The sequence below is a fragment of the Macaca mulatta genome, chromosome 10 (assembly GCF_049350105.2).
Source record: "Macaca mulatta isolate MMU2019108-1 chromosome 10, T2T-MMU8v2.0, whole genome shotgun sequence".
NCBI lineage: Eukaryota > Metazoa > Chordata > Mammalia > Primates > Cercopithecidae > Macaca > Macaca mulatta.
In genome coordinates, this window is record NC_133415.1 from 102335052 (window position 1) to 102352190 (window position 17139).

General features: G+C 48.2%; 1 protein-coding gene across 2 annotated transcripts in view; it reads right to left on the minus strand.

Annotated features, from left to right (window-relative positions):
* Nucleotides 1-1857: 1857 nt before the first annotated feature.
* Nucleotides 1858-17139, minus strand: part of PTGIS (prostaglandin I2 synthase) — a 68221-nt gene continuing 52939 nt past the window's right edge. For both annotated transcript variants that reach the window (XM_001098575.5, XM_077951981.1), the window contains exons 7-10: nt 11583-11751; nt 10446-10627; nt 8314-8465; nt 1858-5358 (exon numbers count right to left, since the gene is read on the minus strand). In XM_001098575.5, coding sequence (XP_001098575.3) covers nt 5214-5358; nt 8314-8465; nt 10446-10627; nt 11583-11751 — 648 coding nt within the window. In that variant the 3' untranslated portion in view covers nt 1858-5213. The remainder of the gene's footprint in view (nt 5359-8313; nt 8466-10445; nt 10628-11582; nt 11752-17139) is intronic.

Here is a 17139-nt window from a genome sequence, read left to right on the forward strand (position 1 = left end):
TAGCTGGGTGTGATGGCACATGCCCATAATCCCAGCTACTCAGGAGGCTGAGGTAGCAGAATCGCTTGAACCTGGGAGGCAGAGGTTGCAGTGAGCTGCGATCACACCACTGCACTCCAGCCTGGGAGACAGAGCAAGACTCCATCTCAAAAAAAAAAAAAAAAAAAAAGCCTGCGGTCTTGAATGAAAGCATGTTAATGTATAACATGTTGCTATGTTACTTTGAGAAGTCTCTCACTCACTGCCAAATCCCATCCCACCTGATGCGCCTCCATGACCTCCTCACAGATGAGGAAACTGACATGAGGCACATCTGCCCTGGGATATTATTTCTATACAAAGATTTGAGAGAAAAAAACAAATTTCTCTTTTTATTTATCCCAAGGCTTATTTAATCCATGTCACCCCTTCTTTTTATATTAAAATGAATGCATGCATTCTGGGGAAGGATGGAGAACATCCAGTGAATTTTAAAGAGAGCTTTTGTGTTGTCTGCTTGTTACCAGGGTCTGCCCCAAAGGCCTCTAATGCAGCGGTCCCCAACCTTTTTGGCACCGGGTACTGATTTCATAGAAGACAATTTTTCCACGGACCCAGGGGTGGGGGTGGGAGTATGGTTTCAGGATAGTTCAAGTGCATTACGTTTATTGTGCACTTTATTTATATTATTATTACATTGTTTGAAATAGTGAGCTAATTATACAACTCACCATAATGTGGAATCAGTGGGAGCCTGCGCTTTTTTTCCTGCGACTAGATGGTCCCATCTGGGGGTGATGGGAGACAGTGATAGATGATCAGGCATTAGATTCTCATAAGGAGGGTGCAACCTAGATTCCTCGCCTGTGCAGTTCACGGTAGGGTTCGCCCTCCTATGAGAATCGAATGGCGCCACTGATCTGACAGGAGGTGGAGCTCAGGCAGTAGTGTGAGCGATGGGGAGCGGCTGTAAATATACATGAAGCTTTGCTCACTTGCTCGCCATTCACCTCCTGTTGTGGACCCCAATTCCTAACAGGCCAAGGACCTGCACTGATCTGTGGCCCAGGGGTTGTGGACCCCTGCTCTAATGGGTACCCAATCCCTCTGCTGCCAGGAGGAGGATCACTGAAAGAAAGATCCTGAACACTGTCTCAGGCAACAGAGGGGCCTGCATTTGAATCCCAGGTCTGCTACTTCTTATTCACGTGTTCTTGGGCAAACCACATCACCTCTCTGACCTTCAGTCTTTTCCTCTATAAAAACGGGGATACTCATCTATGCTTTGGAGGGTGGGTAAAGGTGTGACTCAATTCTATCTGTGAGAGGCCTGGGCCCAGAGCAAGGGACAGAGTAGATGCTCTGTGCTCTCCTGTCCCAGGAGCTGACCTCACCATTCCAGGCACAGCCAATGCCCTCCATCAGAATCACACTCAGAGGCAGTTCCACAAACAAGGATGGTTTAATAGATTTCAGCATGTTTCCACTTGACAATGTTATACGAAAATAGAATCTTTATTAAAATAGCAAGGCATAACAATCACTGCTACTCAGGAAACACTGTGTTTATTCTTTTTAATCATCAAAATCAATGACTTTGGGCAAGACCTGTGAACTCTCAGAGCCTGTTTCTCCATCTGGGGAACAGGCAGGTAGGACATTGCCAGCTGCCTGTGAGTGGGGGCCACTGGTGGGAGGAGATGGCCCTAGTGGCCCATGTGATGAGCAACTTACTCCTCCTTCTGTCCCTGGAGAAGTTCAGGGAGATGCCAGTGTGACCTTAAGGCAATGCTAACACTTGCTTATCTCGTTTTGTAACAGAGAAGAGATAGCTGTCAGCCTTGGCCACACCAGCATGAAGCACCCCTCCCCAGCAAATTTATTTTTCTTTTTTATGGTCACTTTATATTTTTGGCAGCGAGTGATACATGTTATCCACTATTGGCAGCAATTGGGGAAAAAAAAGTTCCTTTTAAAAACGAAGTTTAAAAAGCGAGTCTGTTTAAAGGAGAATATTCAGTAAACAACAATATTAAAATATAGCAAATAATAGTAATAATAATCACAGTGGTAAGGAAACACTTCATTAGGTCAGCTTAAGAGTATTTTATTCTTGGCCGGGCGCGGTGGCTCACGCCTGTAATCCCAGCACTTTGGGAGACCCAGGGGGGGCGGATTACAAGGTCAGGAGATTGAGACCATCCTGGCTAATACGGTGAAACCCCATCTCTACTAAAAATACAAAAATTAGCCAGGCATGGTGGCGGGCACCTGTAGTCCCAGCTACTTGGGAGTCTGAGGCAGAAGAATGGCATGAACCCGGGAGGCGGGGCTTGCAGTGAGCCGAGATCACTCCACTGCACTCCAGCCTGGGCGGCAGAGTGAGACTCTGTCTCAAAAAAAAAAAAAAAAAAAAAGAGTATTTCATTCTTGCCACTGAGCTTAAAAAAGAAAGAAAGAAAGAAAGAAAGTATTCCTAACGTATGTCCAGCAATTTTGATTCTTAAGCAAGGGATGAAGAAATGCAATGGCATCCAGGTACCTTCCTAACTAGCATGTAGTAGGTAGCTAACCCACTCATCTCTCCCTCTTTTCTTTATAGCTTCTATTTTTTTTAGAAAAAAAAAAAGAAAAAGAACGATTAAAACAAGGGTAGGTTTAAATCATCGGTTCCTGAGCTGCACTTCAGTATCTCAGGTAACAGCTGGAGCTGCCTGGTGGGAGCACGTCTTTTCCTTGAGTGTAATTCACTGACGACTGTGGCTCCAAGGAGGTGTGACCTTTAAAGGGGATTGGCCCTTCTTTGAAGGCAGGTGAGAATCTAGTCTCAGTGACAACCCAGCCTGATTTGGAAGGGGGGAGTCATAAGGGTTTTCCCCCAGCACACCAGAGTTGCAGCCTGCGCAAGACCTTCCATAGCTATTTCTGCCAGCTTGCTTCCTTCCCTTCCCAGCCATGATGAGGTAACTGAGGGTTGCCAGGGAAACCGGCTCTGTCCTCCCACTGGAGGCTGCCAGCTCTGATTTCCCGCAGAGTTAAGAAGGAGGCGGCAGTGGGGGTCACCCAGGCGTGAAGATGGGTTTCCCTGGGGATATCCCGCCTCCTGCCAATCACAGTGTCTCTCTGGGAATCCTGGGGGTGCCTGGAGGTTGAGGCCCAGGGAAGCCCCCAAACCCCAGTGCTCCTCTGAGAAGAGACAAGCCTCTGGGACATTCAGAGGTCTAGGGTTCTTTTCTCTCCCTCCAGCTAAAGCTCATTATGTGTCTTACGATATGTGCCCATGTTTAGGTGCCTCTGGCTCTGCCAGCTCTCTGAAGCCAGAAAGAATTGCACCATCACCAGCCCCCTTGAGCCCAAGGAACAGGAGTTGCCCACCCAGCATTTGCTCCTGGGACAGTGAATCTGCCTGCTGAGTTCTACAGCTTATGAACTATGTGGCCCCAGGCAAGTCACCTCACCTCTCGGTTTTCTCATCTATGAAGCGGGCACAACCCTCCTTCTCTTCACAGAGATGCTGTGAGGAGTAGAAATACTGTCTATGGGGCCTACCGCAGGCATTTAAAGGGCCTCAACAGACAGGACCTTATATTAATAAAACTAGGATCATAAAAAATGTTTGCAGGCCATTTTTCTCTTTAAGCTGTTTTTTATTTTAATTAATTAATTAATTTATTTATTTACTGAGACAGAGTCTTGCTCAGTTGCCCAGGCTGGAGTGTCGTGGTGCAGTCTCATCTCACTGCAACCTCCACCTCCTGGGTTCAAGCAATTCTGGTGCGTCAGCCTCCTGAGTAGCTGGGATTACAGGCGCCTACCACCACACCCGGCTAATTTCTGTATGTTTAGTAGAGACGGGGTTTCACCGTGTTGGCCAGGCTGGTCTTGAACTCCCAACCTCAAGTGATCCGCCCACCTCGGCCTCCCAAAGTGCTGGGATTATAGGCATGAGCCACCATGCGTGGTCTAGGCTTTTTGTTCTAAAGCTGGGGCAAAGGCAAATTTTCATCACTGATACATTTGTTCAAAGGGTGGTACACTCAGGCTGGGTTGGACCAATTAGCTGGTCCCCACCACCTCTTACAATGTCACTTCTAAGAGTTAGAACAGGGTCTCACACTCAGATGCCTTCAGTGCCAGGAGGCGCTGTGAACGCAGAAGCAGACCCGGTCAGAACCCTGGTGAAGCTGAGAGCACGTGTCCCACGTAAGGGAGGCAGCTGCCATTCAGGTCTGGCCAAGAGTTACCCTTGGGAATGTGAGCCCAGTGTGGTCAGATAAACCAAGTTTTCAAGAGAAGCTGGACGTTTTGAATGAACTCTCCCAAAGATGATAACAACTAAGGTATTTTCTTTAAGTGCAGTCCAAATAAAACATGTCTGCAGACTGGATCGTGACCACAATTGGGGCTTCTGCACTAGAATGCATGAAATTGGCACCTTCTTTTTTAGCTTGACGTGTCTAAGGAGTCCTGGCTGGCTCCTTCCAGCCATCTTGTCTGGGCTGTGTCTTCCTTAGCTCCCTACCTGAGTACTGACACTGAGAAAGCCCATCCCATCTGGTGCCTGTCACTCTAGAACAGAGAACTCCACTCCTCAGAGCCCAGGGTTTGGAGGGTGTCCCTGTTCTGTGCCGGGAATGCATCAGCCTTGGGGGAAGCTCTCCTGCATTTTCTCAGGTAGTGTGAGCAGTGGGGCAATCCGGCAAATGGGGCGCCCAGGGAAGCAGATCTTCTAAGGGGTTCCTTTGGCTTTAGCTGGTTTAAGGATGATTGGGGGACTGACTGCTGAATGACATCAATGGACAGACTGCTGGTCCTGAATGGCCTTTCTGTGGCCAGCATCTGCTTTGACTGGATAAGGCCTGGGCCATGCTAGCTGATAAGAACTGGGAAGGTGACCCCTCCAGGAGTTGGGGACAAAGCAGTGAGGATTCCTAGTCCTGCCTTGTCTGAATAGCCTTTGTGAATATCACGAGGTGAGAGGAACGAGGTGAGTTGGGAGCAGACAAAGCCTGATTTTGGAAAGAAAACTTTGCAGCAGATAATCCATAGAGCTTTCAATGTCTTTCCTTTGTTCACCCTCTCTTAACTTTTCCCACCTCTGGACCCAGTCTTCTGGGAGAAAAGCAGGGAAGTGGTAATGCTAGCACCTGCACCCAAGCCAACTGTGCACACAGAAAGCTGGGAGGCTGGGGCAGGCTGAGCAGAGGCGAGCACGTGGATCCATCTGCTCCCTGTCATGGGCGGATGCGGTAGCGGATGGGCACGTCATGTTCTGGCTGCATCAGACCGAAGCCATACCTGCTGAGGTCAAACTCAGGGATCTCCACATCTGCGTTGATCAGCTCCAGGTCCAAGTGCACCAGCACGAGGAACACAAATCTGCAGAGAAATGGCATGGAAGGTGTGAAGGAGAGGAGTAGAGCAGGGGGTTATTGGCAATAAGGCAGGGGAGGCATGGCTGCCTCCTACGTCTGACACCAACTTTGGGAAAAAGGAGAAGAAGAGAGGCGTGAGGAAGTTGAACAAATGCATTTGCTGCTCACCACATCTGCCAGGCCCCTGTAAGGTTAGGCAGACCCATGGATGAGTTCTGGTGAATGGGCTGTGTGCAGAAGTGGCCTGTGCCACTCCCGTGTCAAAGCATTCACGAGCCAGCGTGTGGCTCTCCAGCTGTCCCTCCTGCCTGGCAGCCATGCAGGCTTCACGTTGAGGTAGCAGAGCTGAAAGAGGGAAAGAGCCTGGCCCGAGTCTCTGCACAGAGTGGGGAACTCCCCCCAAACCCACAGCTGATACCGCGTGAGCAGAACTGCACCTCTGTTGGTAAAAGCCACTGAGACTCGGCAGGTGCAGAGCTGAGCCTATGCTGATTAAATACAGCAACTCCTCTGGATCCTCCAGTCCACGCCCTTCCCCGCCTTTCTCCAAACTCCTGGAACCCTCGCTGTCTATCTTGGCCAGGGCTGCTGCTAACCCTTAGATGTCTCTGTGAGATTAGAAACAGGCATCGCTCTCTCAAGACATTTTACTGCCATCTCCGAGAAAATTGTCCTAAATAGACCAACTTTGCAAGAACAAGTGCTCTCTACCGCCATCTTCTGAGAAAACTGTCGTACTAAACATTCGAAGCTGCCATGCCTATGATGTAATCAGTGCCCCCATAAACATGGAGCCAGCCCTACGGATGTCAACGGTTGCTGCCTCCCTGCCTCATCTTACAATGCCCATGTTCGTAAGGGTCAGGAGAATATCTCATAACTCTTTTCCCACCACTATTCCCTACCCCAACCCAGGTGCCCGATGCAGGACTGAGCACATGGCGGGGATTCTTCTGTCTCACTGAAGGAGTGAAGAAGAGGGCAGATGAGGAGAGAGGGGGGTTAACACTCTGGACAGAAGATCTGGGCTGGGCCGCTTATAGGAATGTGGCCCTCGCCAAGTTCTTTCTCACTCTGGGTCTCGGTTCTCCCATCTGGTCAAAGAGGGGGAAGGCAAGTTGAGACTCTTCCAGCTCTGAGGCTGTAGGATACTAGAGGGTGAGTTTCTATGGGATGGCAGTTTTGTGCCCACCCCTGGATTTGAACCCTGGCACCTCCACTTCCTGGGAACACGGCAAATGATCTGACCTGTCTAGACTCAGTTTTAGATGGACCAGCAGGGTTGTCATGACAATTCAGTGAGATAAAAATAACAACAAATTAGCTAATTTATTGGAACACTGTGCGCTAGGCACCAGCTAAGCATTTAGTACCCGCTATCTCTTCATATCTGTCCAAAAAGTTGATGAGGTAGGAACGCCAATCGGTTCTGCTCTAACACTTGTTTTGAACAGGTGAATTTGTTCCAATAGGATTGATATATTAGGGCACCATTTGAATATAATGCAAGTTTCACATTTGCTCACGTGCAATTTCACTTGTGAGAAGCATGAAGTAAATACAAAAAACTGCACCCAGCTGAACCTGGCTGTGCAGAAATCCATAAAACACGTGCACACAAAAGCATCGATCTACAGCCACGGTCATTACAGCACTTACGTAGTTCTTAGCCATGAACATGTGTAAAACTTTACTACCATTTTTTACTGGGTTCTTCTCTTTTTTTATTTTTAATGTGTCACTGATGAGGTTTTTGAGTGTTGGGCCCCAGTCCCCCTTTTCCCCTAATCCCTGCAGGTTTTTCTTTTCTTCTTCTTTTTTTTTTTTTTTTTTTTGAGACAGAATCTCACTCTGTCGCCCAGGCCGGAGTGCAATGGTGCGATCTTGGCTCACTGCAACCTCTGCCTCCCATGTTCAAGAGATTTTCCTGCCTCAGCCTCCTGAGTAGCTGAGATTACAGGCATGCTCCACCACGCCCAGCCGATTTTTGTCTTTTTAGTAGAGACAGGGTTTCACCATGTTGGCCAGGCTGGTCTCAAACTCCTGGCTTCAAATGATCCACCCACCTCGGCCTCCCAAAGTGCTGGGATTACAGGCATGAATTCCTGCAGTTTTTGTTGCATGATTTCATACAGCAAGGTGATTTTTAGGAATGCATATGAGCTGTATTATGCTCATAATCAACTCCATTTTCTTGAGGAAACTGAGGCCAAAGGTCAATGTAACATGCCCATTCACTTAGCATAATGCATGCATATTAATAATAATATTAATAATTATGATAATAATTAACATTTTTCAAATGCCTGCAATGAACCAGGCAGTGGGTTAAGAACTTAGAAAGATCCAGCTCATTTATCCTGACACTCCTGGGGTGTAGTTATAATCAGAACCCTCATTTTACAGTTGAGGAAACAGAGGCGCAGAAGGTAACCCAGCTTATGATTGCACAGGGGCTGGACGGAGGACAGGGCAAATGTCATAACCTCGGTCCAATCTGTTTGTGATCTTGGTGGCCAAAGCTCCTGGGGTTCAAAGGAGATAATTTATGAGACTTTCGGCCCCACAGGCATTAAAATAACCAACTGGGAACAGTGAAGTTCGGCCAGTTCCTAACATGAAGTTCTGAACACGCAGCAGCAGCTGCAGACGGACAGCTAAGGTCAGCTGAAAGGAATGTCCAGTATTTGGAATCCGGACACCAGTCTTGGAGGGAAGAACCTGCTGCCAGATCTGATTATTTCCAAAAGAAATCCGAAATCTGGCTTTTTTACATGAGCTCTTCTGATTTTTAAAAGCACACAGTTGTGAAACCACAAATAAGAGATGGCTCACGGGCTGTCCGTGTGGAGCCTCTGCCAAACCATTCTCCTGGCTGAGCCTTCAGTCCCAGGAGAGAAGGGCCCGTATCAACCAGGGGATCAGGAGCCACCCTGGACCCGCCCTGGGCCCCACTCACTGTTTGATGCTGTTGACTGCGTAACTCTTCCCCAGGCAGTGATTGTGCCCCGCTCCCCAGGGCATGTTGTAATTCTTCAGCCGTTTCCCATCCTTGTAAAAGTCTTTCTTCTCTGATCCGTCAGGGTTCAGGAATCGGTTGTATTTAAATACCTGAAACAGGAAGAAGGTCCTCTTCTGACCCCATTCCCAGAACAAGCCCAGACCAAGAAAAATGTATGAGGATGTTCCTGACAGTCATGTTTATAGGAGGGAAAAACTGGAAACCATATACAGGTCAATTGATAGGGGATTGGTTAAAAAATTATGGCAAAAGGTTTGTGTGTACTGACATGGAAAGAATTTCTACAATTGGTTGTTGAGTGAAAAAAGCAAGTTTCAGAATAGTATATATTGTATGATCCTATACACACACCAGTCTTTTCATGGTGTGTGAAATGTGTTGTGTGTATGCCTGTAAAGCCATGAAAACAATTCACAAGGCACACTCCAAACCGTGGTTAGAGAACTCTGTAGAACTGGAGAAGAAGGGAAATATATTTTTTTACATTAAAGAATATATTTCTCTGTATTTCTTTATACTCTATGATATATATTACTTTTGTAATGTAAAATAAAAGAAATTAAAATATTTTTAAAAGAAAATGCCAATTTCCTTTGGTTACACTACACAGTGGTAAGGCAAGGTTGTACCTGAGCACAGAGCTTGGCATGCAGTAGCTGCTGACTGAAAGATGGGTGGAAGGATAGGTGAATGAACCAGTGGATAGATTAAGAGATGGAAACGTGGATGGGAAGATGAATGAATGGAGGGATGGATGGATGGATGGGTAGATGGGGTGGATGGACGGATGGGTAGACAGGTGAATGAATGGGTAGATTGATGGGTGGATGGGTGGATGGATGAATACATGGATGAATGGACAAATGGATGGATGGATGAGTAGATGGGTGGATGGGTGGATAAGTAGAAGAATGGGTGGACGGACATATGAGTGAGTGGGTGGATGGACGAATGGATGGGTGGATAAATGGATGAATGGGTGGGCGGATGAATGGATGAATGAGTAGATGGATGAATGGACGGATGGATAGATGGGTGGATAGATGGATGGATTCATGGGTAGGCGGGTGGATGAAAGAGTAGCTTGGTGGGTGGATGGGTGGATGGATTAATGGATAGGTAGATGGACGAGTGTGTGGATGGATGGATGGATGGATGGATGGATGGATGGATGGATGGGTAGATGGGCGAGTGTGTGGATGGATGGATGGATGGATGGATGGATGGATGGATGGATGGACAGATAGATTAATGGATGGATGGGTGAGTTTGTGGATGGATGAATGGATAGATGGATGCATGGGTAGATGGGTGGCTGGATGGATAGATGAGTGGATGGGTGGCTGGATGGATAAATGAATGGGTAGATGGGTGAATGAAAGGGTAAATTGGGTGGGTGGATGGATGAATGGATGGGTGGATGGATAGATGAATGGATAGGTAGATAGGTGAATGTGTGGCTGGATGGATGAATAAATGGATAGACAGATGCATGAGTAGATGGGTAGATAGATGAATGAATGGATGGATGGGTGAGCATGTAGTTTAGGGTCTGACACACAGTAAGCACCCAATCTGTTAGCAATCGTGAAAGTTTACTTCTTCTCAAAGTCTGGGGAGAGGGAAAAGTTTTGAGAAACTGACACTATAACATTCTGAAATAAGGAAAATGGCTCAGCTATCACAAAGCACTCAGTGTGAATGAACATCCCCTCATGTCCTAGGGTTCCTCAGAGACCCTTGAACATGAGGGGATCTGGGTCTGCCTCCAAGAGAAGCTGTGAAAAAAGGTAGGAGCCAGAGAGATATCAGAAGGCTGGGGAGAGAGTGGGGCCATCAGTATCTGCTTCTGCATGATCTCATTTAACCTTCCTATCAATCTTATGAGGCAGGTACTATGACGAGGTCCATTTCACAGGCGAGGAAGCAAACACAGAGGTGAAGCAATCTAGGCCATGTCACATAGCAAACAAAGAGCAGAGCCAGGCTGCCACTCAGATCTGGCTCATCCCAAAGTCACTGATTTTCCTCCCACAGACCCCATATGACCAGACGCCCCTGCCATTTACCTCTGGGTCTGTGTAGATTTCTGGGTCTCTCTGGGGGCTCAGGAAGGGGAAGAGGAGAAGGCGGTCACCACGTCGCAGGTTGAATTCTCGCCCATCTGCCATGGGCATGGCCAGGTCCACCACAACCTCGCGGGTGATGAAGGGGGCAGCTGTAAGCCTGAGGCTCTCACTCAGCACGCTGTCTGCATGGGGCAGGTGCAAGGAAGGGTCAGCAGGCTATCCCTTCACCTGCTCATATGCCACCCCCAACTCTTATTTTACAGAGGAAGATGAAAAGGCTCAGAGAGGGTGCCTGCCTCATCCACACAGTCACACAGCAAGGTGAAAAAGGACACATGATGACATGTGGTCTCTGTGGTCCCTCAGAGACCCTTGAACATGAAGGTATCCAGGTCTGATCCCAAGGTAAGTTGTGAGAGAAGGTGGGAGCTAGGGAGATACCAGGAGGCTGGGGAGAGAGTAGGGCCATCAATCTCTGTTCCTGCCTTCCCGGCATATATTTCTCTTCTGGAAACGGGCCCCTGGTTTTCCTCTAGGGTCCACCCCTCTCTCACTCTCAGGGGTTAGACTGCTGATCCTATGCTCAACTCCTGGGATGAGGCTGTGACTGGCCAATCACAGCATCCCTCTGAGCCCTGTGATTGGTTCAGGATGGACACATGACCCAAAGAAAGCCAATGAGACACAGTCTTGGGACTCTTGGTGGGAACATTGTAAGAGATGCAGAGTCTCACAAAGCCAGGAGGAAGTCAGCCTTGAGCTGCCAACAGCTACTGCCAGCCTGAGACTGGGGTCAACCCAGTGGGATGACAGGTGGAGAGGAACTGAGTAGTCCTGACAATATTGTTAAAGTGCCTGGATCCACCTGTGCCTGAAGCCAGTCCTTTGGACTTTTTAGTGACATGTCTCAAAGTACCTTTTCACCTCAGTCAATTGAAGTTAGGTTTTCTGTCACTTGACCCCTAGTTGAGACTGGAGTATGGAGATGCCAGGTGTGTGAAGATAAGAGGCTCAGGGAGACCCTAGGTTGGAGGACACTGATGGACTCTGGAAGACAGGAGCCCATGTTGGGGAGGACTTTGGGGGTCCATGATGACGCAGTCTTAGGGGCTATCTTGGAGGGTGTGACCATCTCACCAAGCACAGGCGTGCCGTCTAGAACCTTCTGTGGGAGGGTGGTCATCTGCGAGACAGGCTGCTCTGCTTCCCAAAGGATACTCTCGAGCTCTCCGCGGACAGCAGCCAGGGCTTCAGGATTCTTGAGAAGGAAGAGCAGGAGCCAGAAAGCAGCGGGACCCATATTCCCCTGCAAGGAGAAGGGCCCCTGTTATGTCATTATGAGGGCAGAGCTGACTCGTCTCTGCCAGGGACACGGCCCGGGCCAAGACAGAGGGGCCAGTAGGCCCGGGTTCCCACTGCTGCCAAATGCCCGGGAATGGCAGTGTCTATCTCCAGCCTCAGGACATGGCCAAAACTACTCTGTGGCCCAAAATACCTACTTCAGGACCACTCATGGCATCCCTGACTGTGTGCAAAGTCACTAATTCTAGGTCACACAGGTAATCTTCATAGCTAATCAGCAAAACAGTGTCAGTAATAGGAACAGCGTGTATCAGTTAAGACTGTTCACATCTGAGAATGATCACATTGTTGGCCCCAGTTCTTCACCAATCCCAGAATCCCCGCTCCTTACCATGTGACTTTGCCGTTCCTCCATTCAAGGGCCAGAGTGTATTTCCCTGTCCTTTGAATTTATGCTCAGCCGTGGACTTGCTTTGGCCAATAGAATGAGGTGCAATTGAAGGAACAGCCACTCTACGCCTAAGCCGCGAGAAACTTTGTGTTTCCACTTGCCTGACAAGCCCACTGATCCCAAGAGAAGGATGAGAGACTCATGGACAGAGCTGAGCTGCCCCACTGGGCCAGACCCACAGTCCCGTGAGTTAAATAAATGCTGATGGGTGTATGCCACCGAGTTGCTGTGGATGTTTGTTAGGCAACAATAGCTAACTGGTGCGATATCTATAAAGATTTGCTTCCAAATATAATCATTCTTAACGTGGTCTGGGATGCAAAAAGTTCTCTGTATGCTTTGTATCTTAAAATTCTTTCAGTCACTTGAAGAATAAATGTGTGTGTGTTGTATACATATAAAACAAAGTCACAATCATCATTGATGACTGAAAGCTATGAATAAAAATTATTTAAACTTTCCAATAGATAAACATTTAGGAAAACGAGTGGAATTTCTTGCTTCAAGGCTTCAGTCTTAGCTGAACATTTTCATACACATTTCAGCTTCAGCTCTTTGGTATGTGGCTAAAATGTGTATATGGCACCCTTTAGTGATCCAGACATGGGTAGAATACCAACTAATCTCAATTTGGGGGAAGGTTTTTGTCTGCCATGACTATCCTATTCAATCATAATAATGGAATATTAAATCATCATTACATATCATGTTTACCCAGTAATTTCATTACAGACATAATTACACATGGGCAAAAGAACATACGCACAAAGATAATTATTGCAGTGCTAATGTAATAGAAAAAAGCTGGAAACAACCTCCATGTCTATCAATAGGAGATCAATGAGATAAATGAAGATCCATCCATTGGATGATGATGCAGGAAGTCATTAAAAAGAAGCCAGCTCTGTGTGTACTGATGTGGGACTGTAGCCAAGACACACAGAAGCATGCAAACAGCAAGGTGCAGGGTGGTGGCTCAGCATGCTGCCATTTGTGTGTTTGTTTAAAGAGAAATATACATGAAGAAGCACAGACCATCCCTTTTTTTGAGACAGGGTCTTGCTCTGTCACCCAGGCTGGAATGCAGTGGCACAATCATAGCTCACTGCAGCCTTGACCTCTTGGCTCAAGTGATCCTCCTGCCTTAGCCTCCCAAGGAGCTGGGGCCACAGGCACATGCTACCCAGCTAGGTTTTGTTGTTGTTGTTGTTGTTTTGGTAGAGATGGAGGTCTCCCTGTGTTTCCCAGGCTGATCTCAAACTCCTGACCTCGAGCAGTCCTCCTGCCACAGCCTCCCAAAGAAGCATAGACCATTGCTAAGAGACACCAGAAACTGGTAACTGAGGTTACCTTGGGACAGAAGCTGGGAAGACAAGAGGATAGGGAGGAAGGAGGCTGACTTTCCTTGCAAATACCCTTTTAAACTGTTCAAAATTTTTTAATGGACACACTAATTTTAAGTGAAACAGAAGGCACCCAGGCTGGAGTGCAGTGGCGTGATCGTGGCTCACTGCAACCTCCACCTCCTGGGCTCAAGTGATCCTCCTACCTCAGTCTCCCAAGTAGCTGATACAAGCATGCACCACCATGCCCGGCTAATCTTTCTATTTTTTGTAAAGATGAGGTCTCACTATGTTTCTCAGGCTGTATTCAAATGATTTCTATAGTGATGTACAATGTCATGAGAAATGCTCATGTTACAGTATTAAACCAAATAGAAGGTTAGATTAAAACAGCTGCATGATCTTAACCACAGAAGAAAAATGTACAGGGGAAAGCTGGAAAGAAATGCACCATAGCATCAATGATGGTGAGATGAATTGTGCCTTCCTCTTTAGTGCCCATGAGGCCATGAGGCCAGGAGGCACCACACTCCTCTGCTCAATACTTACATCATGCAGGTGCCATTATTAGGCCTTTTACTGAAAAGGAAAACGAAGTACTCCCTGGTTGCTACCCACTGCCCAGCATATAGTGGAGGCTCACTGATATTTGTCAAATAAACATCTGTGTACCTTTGGATCAGAGGTGGAGCTCCAAGACAGCCTGGGAGGTGGACTGGAAGATCCCTGGACTGAGACCAGGCAGAGGTGGGTTCAAATCCCAGCTCCCCACTTTCTGTGACTGTGGACAAGTCATGTCCCCTTTTGGGTCTCAACACTGGGGGTAACATTGCCACCTCCTGGGTGGTCGCAAGGGTCCAGTGAGGCTGAATGCAAGCAATCCCACACGTGTTGTGCCCAGAGTAGGTGCTCAGAAGTGGTTACCACTCCCCAACTGGCCCCTCCCCTGGATTTGAGAACAAGTCAGTGGGGGCCTCAGGCCCTTTCTGAGAGTTCTGCCAGCACCTCAGGTCCAGCTGACACAGCGAGGTCACTTGCTGTCCATCACTTAAATAGCCAGGCAAATGTGGGTGATAAATAATTCAGCACTGGCTTAGCTCAGCGCCAAGGCCATTTTATCTGGCCCAGATGGTCAGATGGGGGCCACCGCTCATTAATTACCAAGCAGGAGTGGAACACATGGGCCCTTGGCTATCTCTGCTTGCAGGAAAAAGCTGTGGCAAGTTAGGGAGGTGACCAAGACTGCCTTCTACCCAACTGCACAGATTGTGAGTGTGTGTGTGCACGTAACCATAAGAGATCCTGAATTTGCCACCCTGGAATTTGAGCTTTCACCCATGGAGACTTGCCTCCGTTTACTCAGGAAGACACTTCTCATTTGTCCTCATTCCCCCCTACTGCAGCCAAAGGCCATGACCCAGCAGTGCCACCCCCTGTTCTAGCTTTCCTGTGAATGGCGGCGGCAGACCTCTGGGGGGCACTGACTGCGGGCCAGACCACACCTTTGGCGATTCACATGCTCCTTCTTGTCGCCTCCTGACCACATGGCCCATCAGTGGGAGTGGGGGACTCCCACTGCCCGTGCCTGCCTGCATCCACTTCCTTGTCTATGGGTAACAGCACGCCACTTTCCTTCGTAAAACCACCTCCTCTTAAATCTAAGTCTGTGTAGGTCGTCCAGGACTGACTCATCCTTCCAGACTTCAAGTGTGGGCATGGGACCCAGGCAGAGGTCCCATGAGTGATCCACGCAGAGAGGGGCATGTGACATGGGCTGGGCCAGTGAGTATCAGGCTTGGGAGCTGTGCTAGAATTTAAGGGAAGGGAACCCTCCTCCATGGGATTGCTAAATTGCATGGAGTTGCTGGAGGCCATTGTAGCCACCCCCCAGGAGACCCTCTGAGGATGCAGCTCGGCAGAAGGGAGACCTGAGGGATGGGAGTCACTCTTTTATTCTTTTAATTTTTGTGATTTAAAAGATTCCAACGGAATAAAAGAATATCCCAAGTGTGATAATGATGTGTTAGTGTAGGTCATAAATTGTAACAAATGTGCCACTCTGCTGAGGGACACTGGTGATGGAGAGGCGAGACACTGGGAGAAGGCGGCTAAGGGGGGTCCCTGCACCTTTCCTTCAATTTTGCTGTCAACCTAAACCTGCTTTAAAAATAGAGTCTATTTAAAACAAACAAACAAAAGCCCTACGTGCAATGTGGGATTGTGGATTGGCTCCTGGAAGAGAAAAAGGATATTAGTAGAAAAACTGGGGCAACGTGAATGAAGTATGGACTTTAGTTACGAGCAATGTCCCAGTGCTAATTTCTTAGCACTTGATGAATGTATTGTAGTTATGTAACATTAGGGAAAGCTGGGTGAAGGGTATTTGGGAACTCCCTGTACTATCTTTGCAACTCTTTTATAATCTAAAATTATTTCAAGATAAAACTACTGAAGACAAACAAAAACAAAAACAAACCCAACCTTCTTTACAGATGGTGAAACTGAAGCCCAGAAAAGTGACTTGTTTGAGGTCACACAACTAGTTTAGTGGCAGAGCTGATACTCCACCCAAGTCTGTCTGACTCTCAATACTGTGGTTTTGCTTTTCACCCCGTTGTCAAATGCTTCAAGGATTCTTCTCGATGATCACTATCTCAGCGGAGCTATCTGCAGGCCCAGCAGCTCCCGTGGCCCCCTCCCCTACCTCTCAGGACCACCCAGGAGTTTCCAGGGATGTGTGGCTGTGGCTGCTGAGGATGTGATGGGGTGAAGGCCAAGCCAGATATGAGGAAGGAAGAGAAGGATCAGATGTGATGGATGGGGCTGAGGGACATCATGACAATCAATGGTTTCAGTCCTGGCATTGCCAGCATCGGTGGGCTCAGAGCTGGGAGGGAAACCTGTCCTGTGTTTGCAAACTCTCCTCCATCTGCCCCCCGCCACCCCACCTTCCCTTACAGCCTCCTCTTCCCCCTGGCTGGACCTTAGGTCTCGGCCCACAGGGTCCTCCCTGGATGCCCGAGCCTCCCACTGCCCCTTCCATCACTCTCGATTCCAGGTTCAGGGGTTCTGGATTCATGAAGCTGTTGTGAGGATCCTATAAGATGATGTTTGCAAAGTGCTCAAGAGGATGCTTGGCCCAGGGTAAGTGCTCAGTATCTTTTGCGATTATTATTCCTGACTCATCATCTCCGACCTGACAGCAGCAATCACAGCTACCATTTTTCAGCCTCTCCGCAGCATCTGACCCAGCTTCCCATTACTGCCTCTCCCCCCACCTTCCTGGCCCCTCCTCCTTACCTTTCCCACCACTGGAGAGCCCCAGGGACGCCCCCTTCTTCACCCATCCTTGCCCGCAGTATCTCTTCCAGTCCTGAGGCTTTAAACTCCTCTATGCTGACAACTCCCAAGCCTGGACCTCAAACTTGAACTCCAGACTGTCTTCTCCAGGTGTCCACTCTCCCACCTCCATCTCAAATTCAACATACCCAAAGCCAAACCCCCAATCCTCTCCCTGAGACTTCCTCCTCCCGCCATCTTCCTCATCTGCCCATGGCTCTGCCATCCCTCCTGTCACTCAGGCCCAAACCTGGAGTCA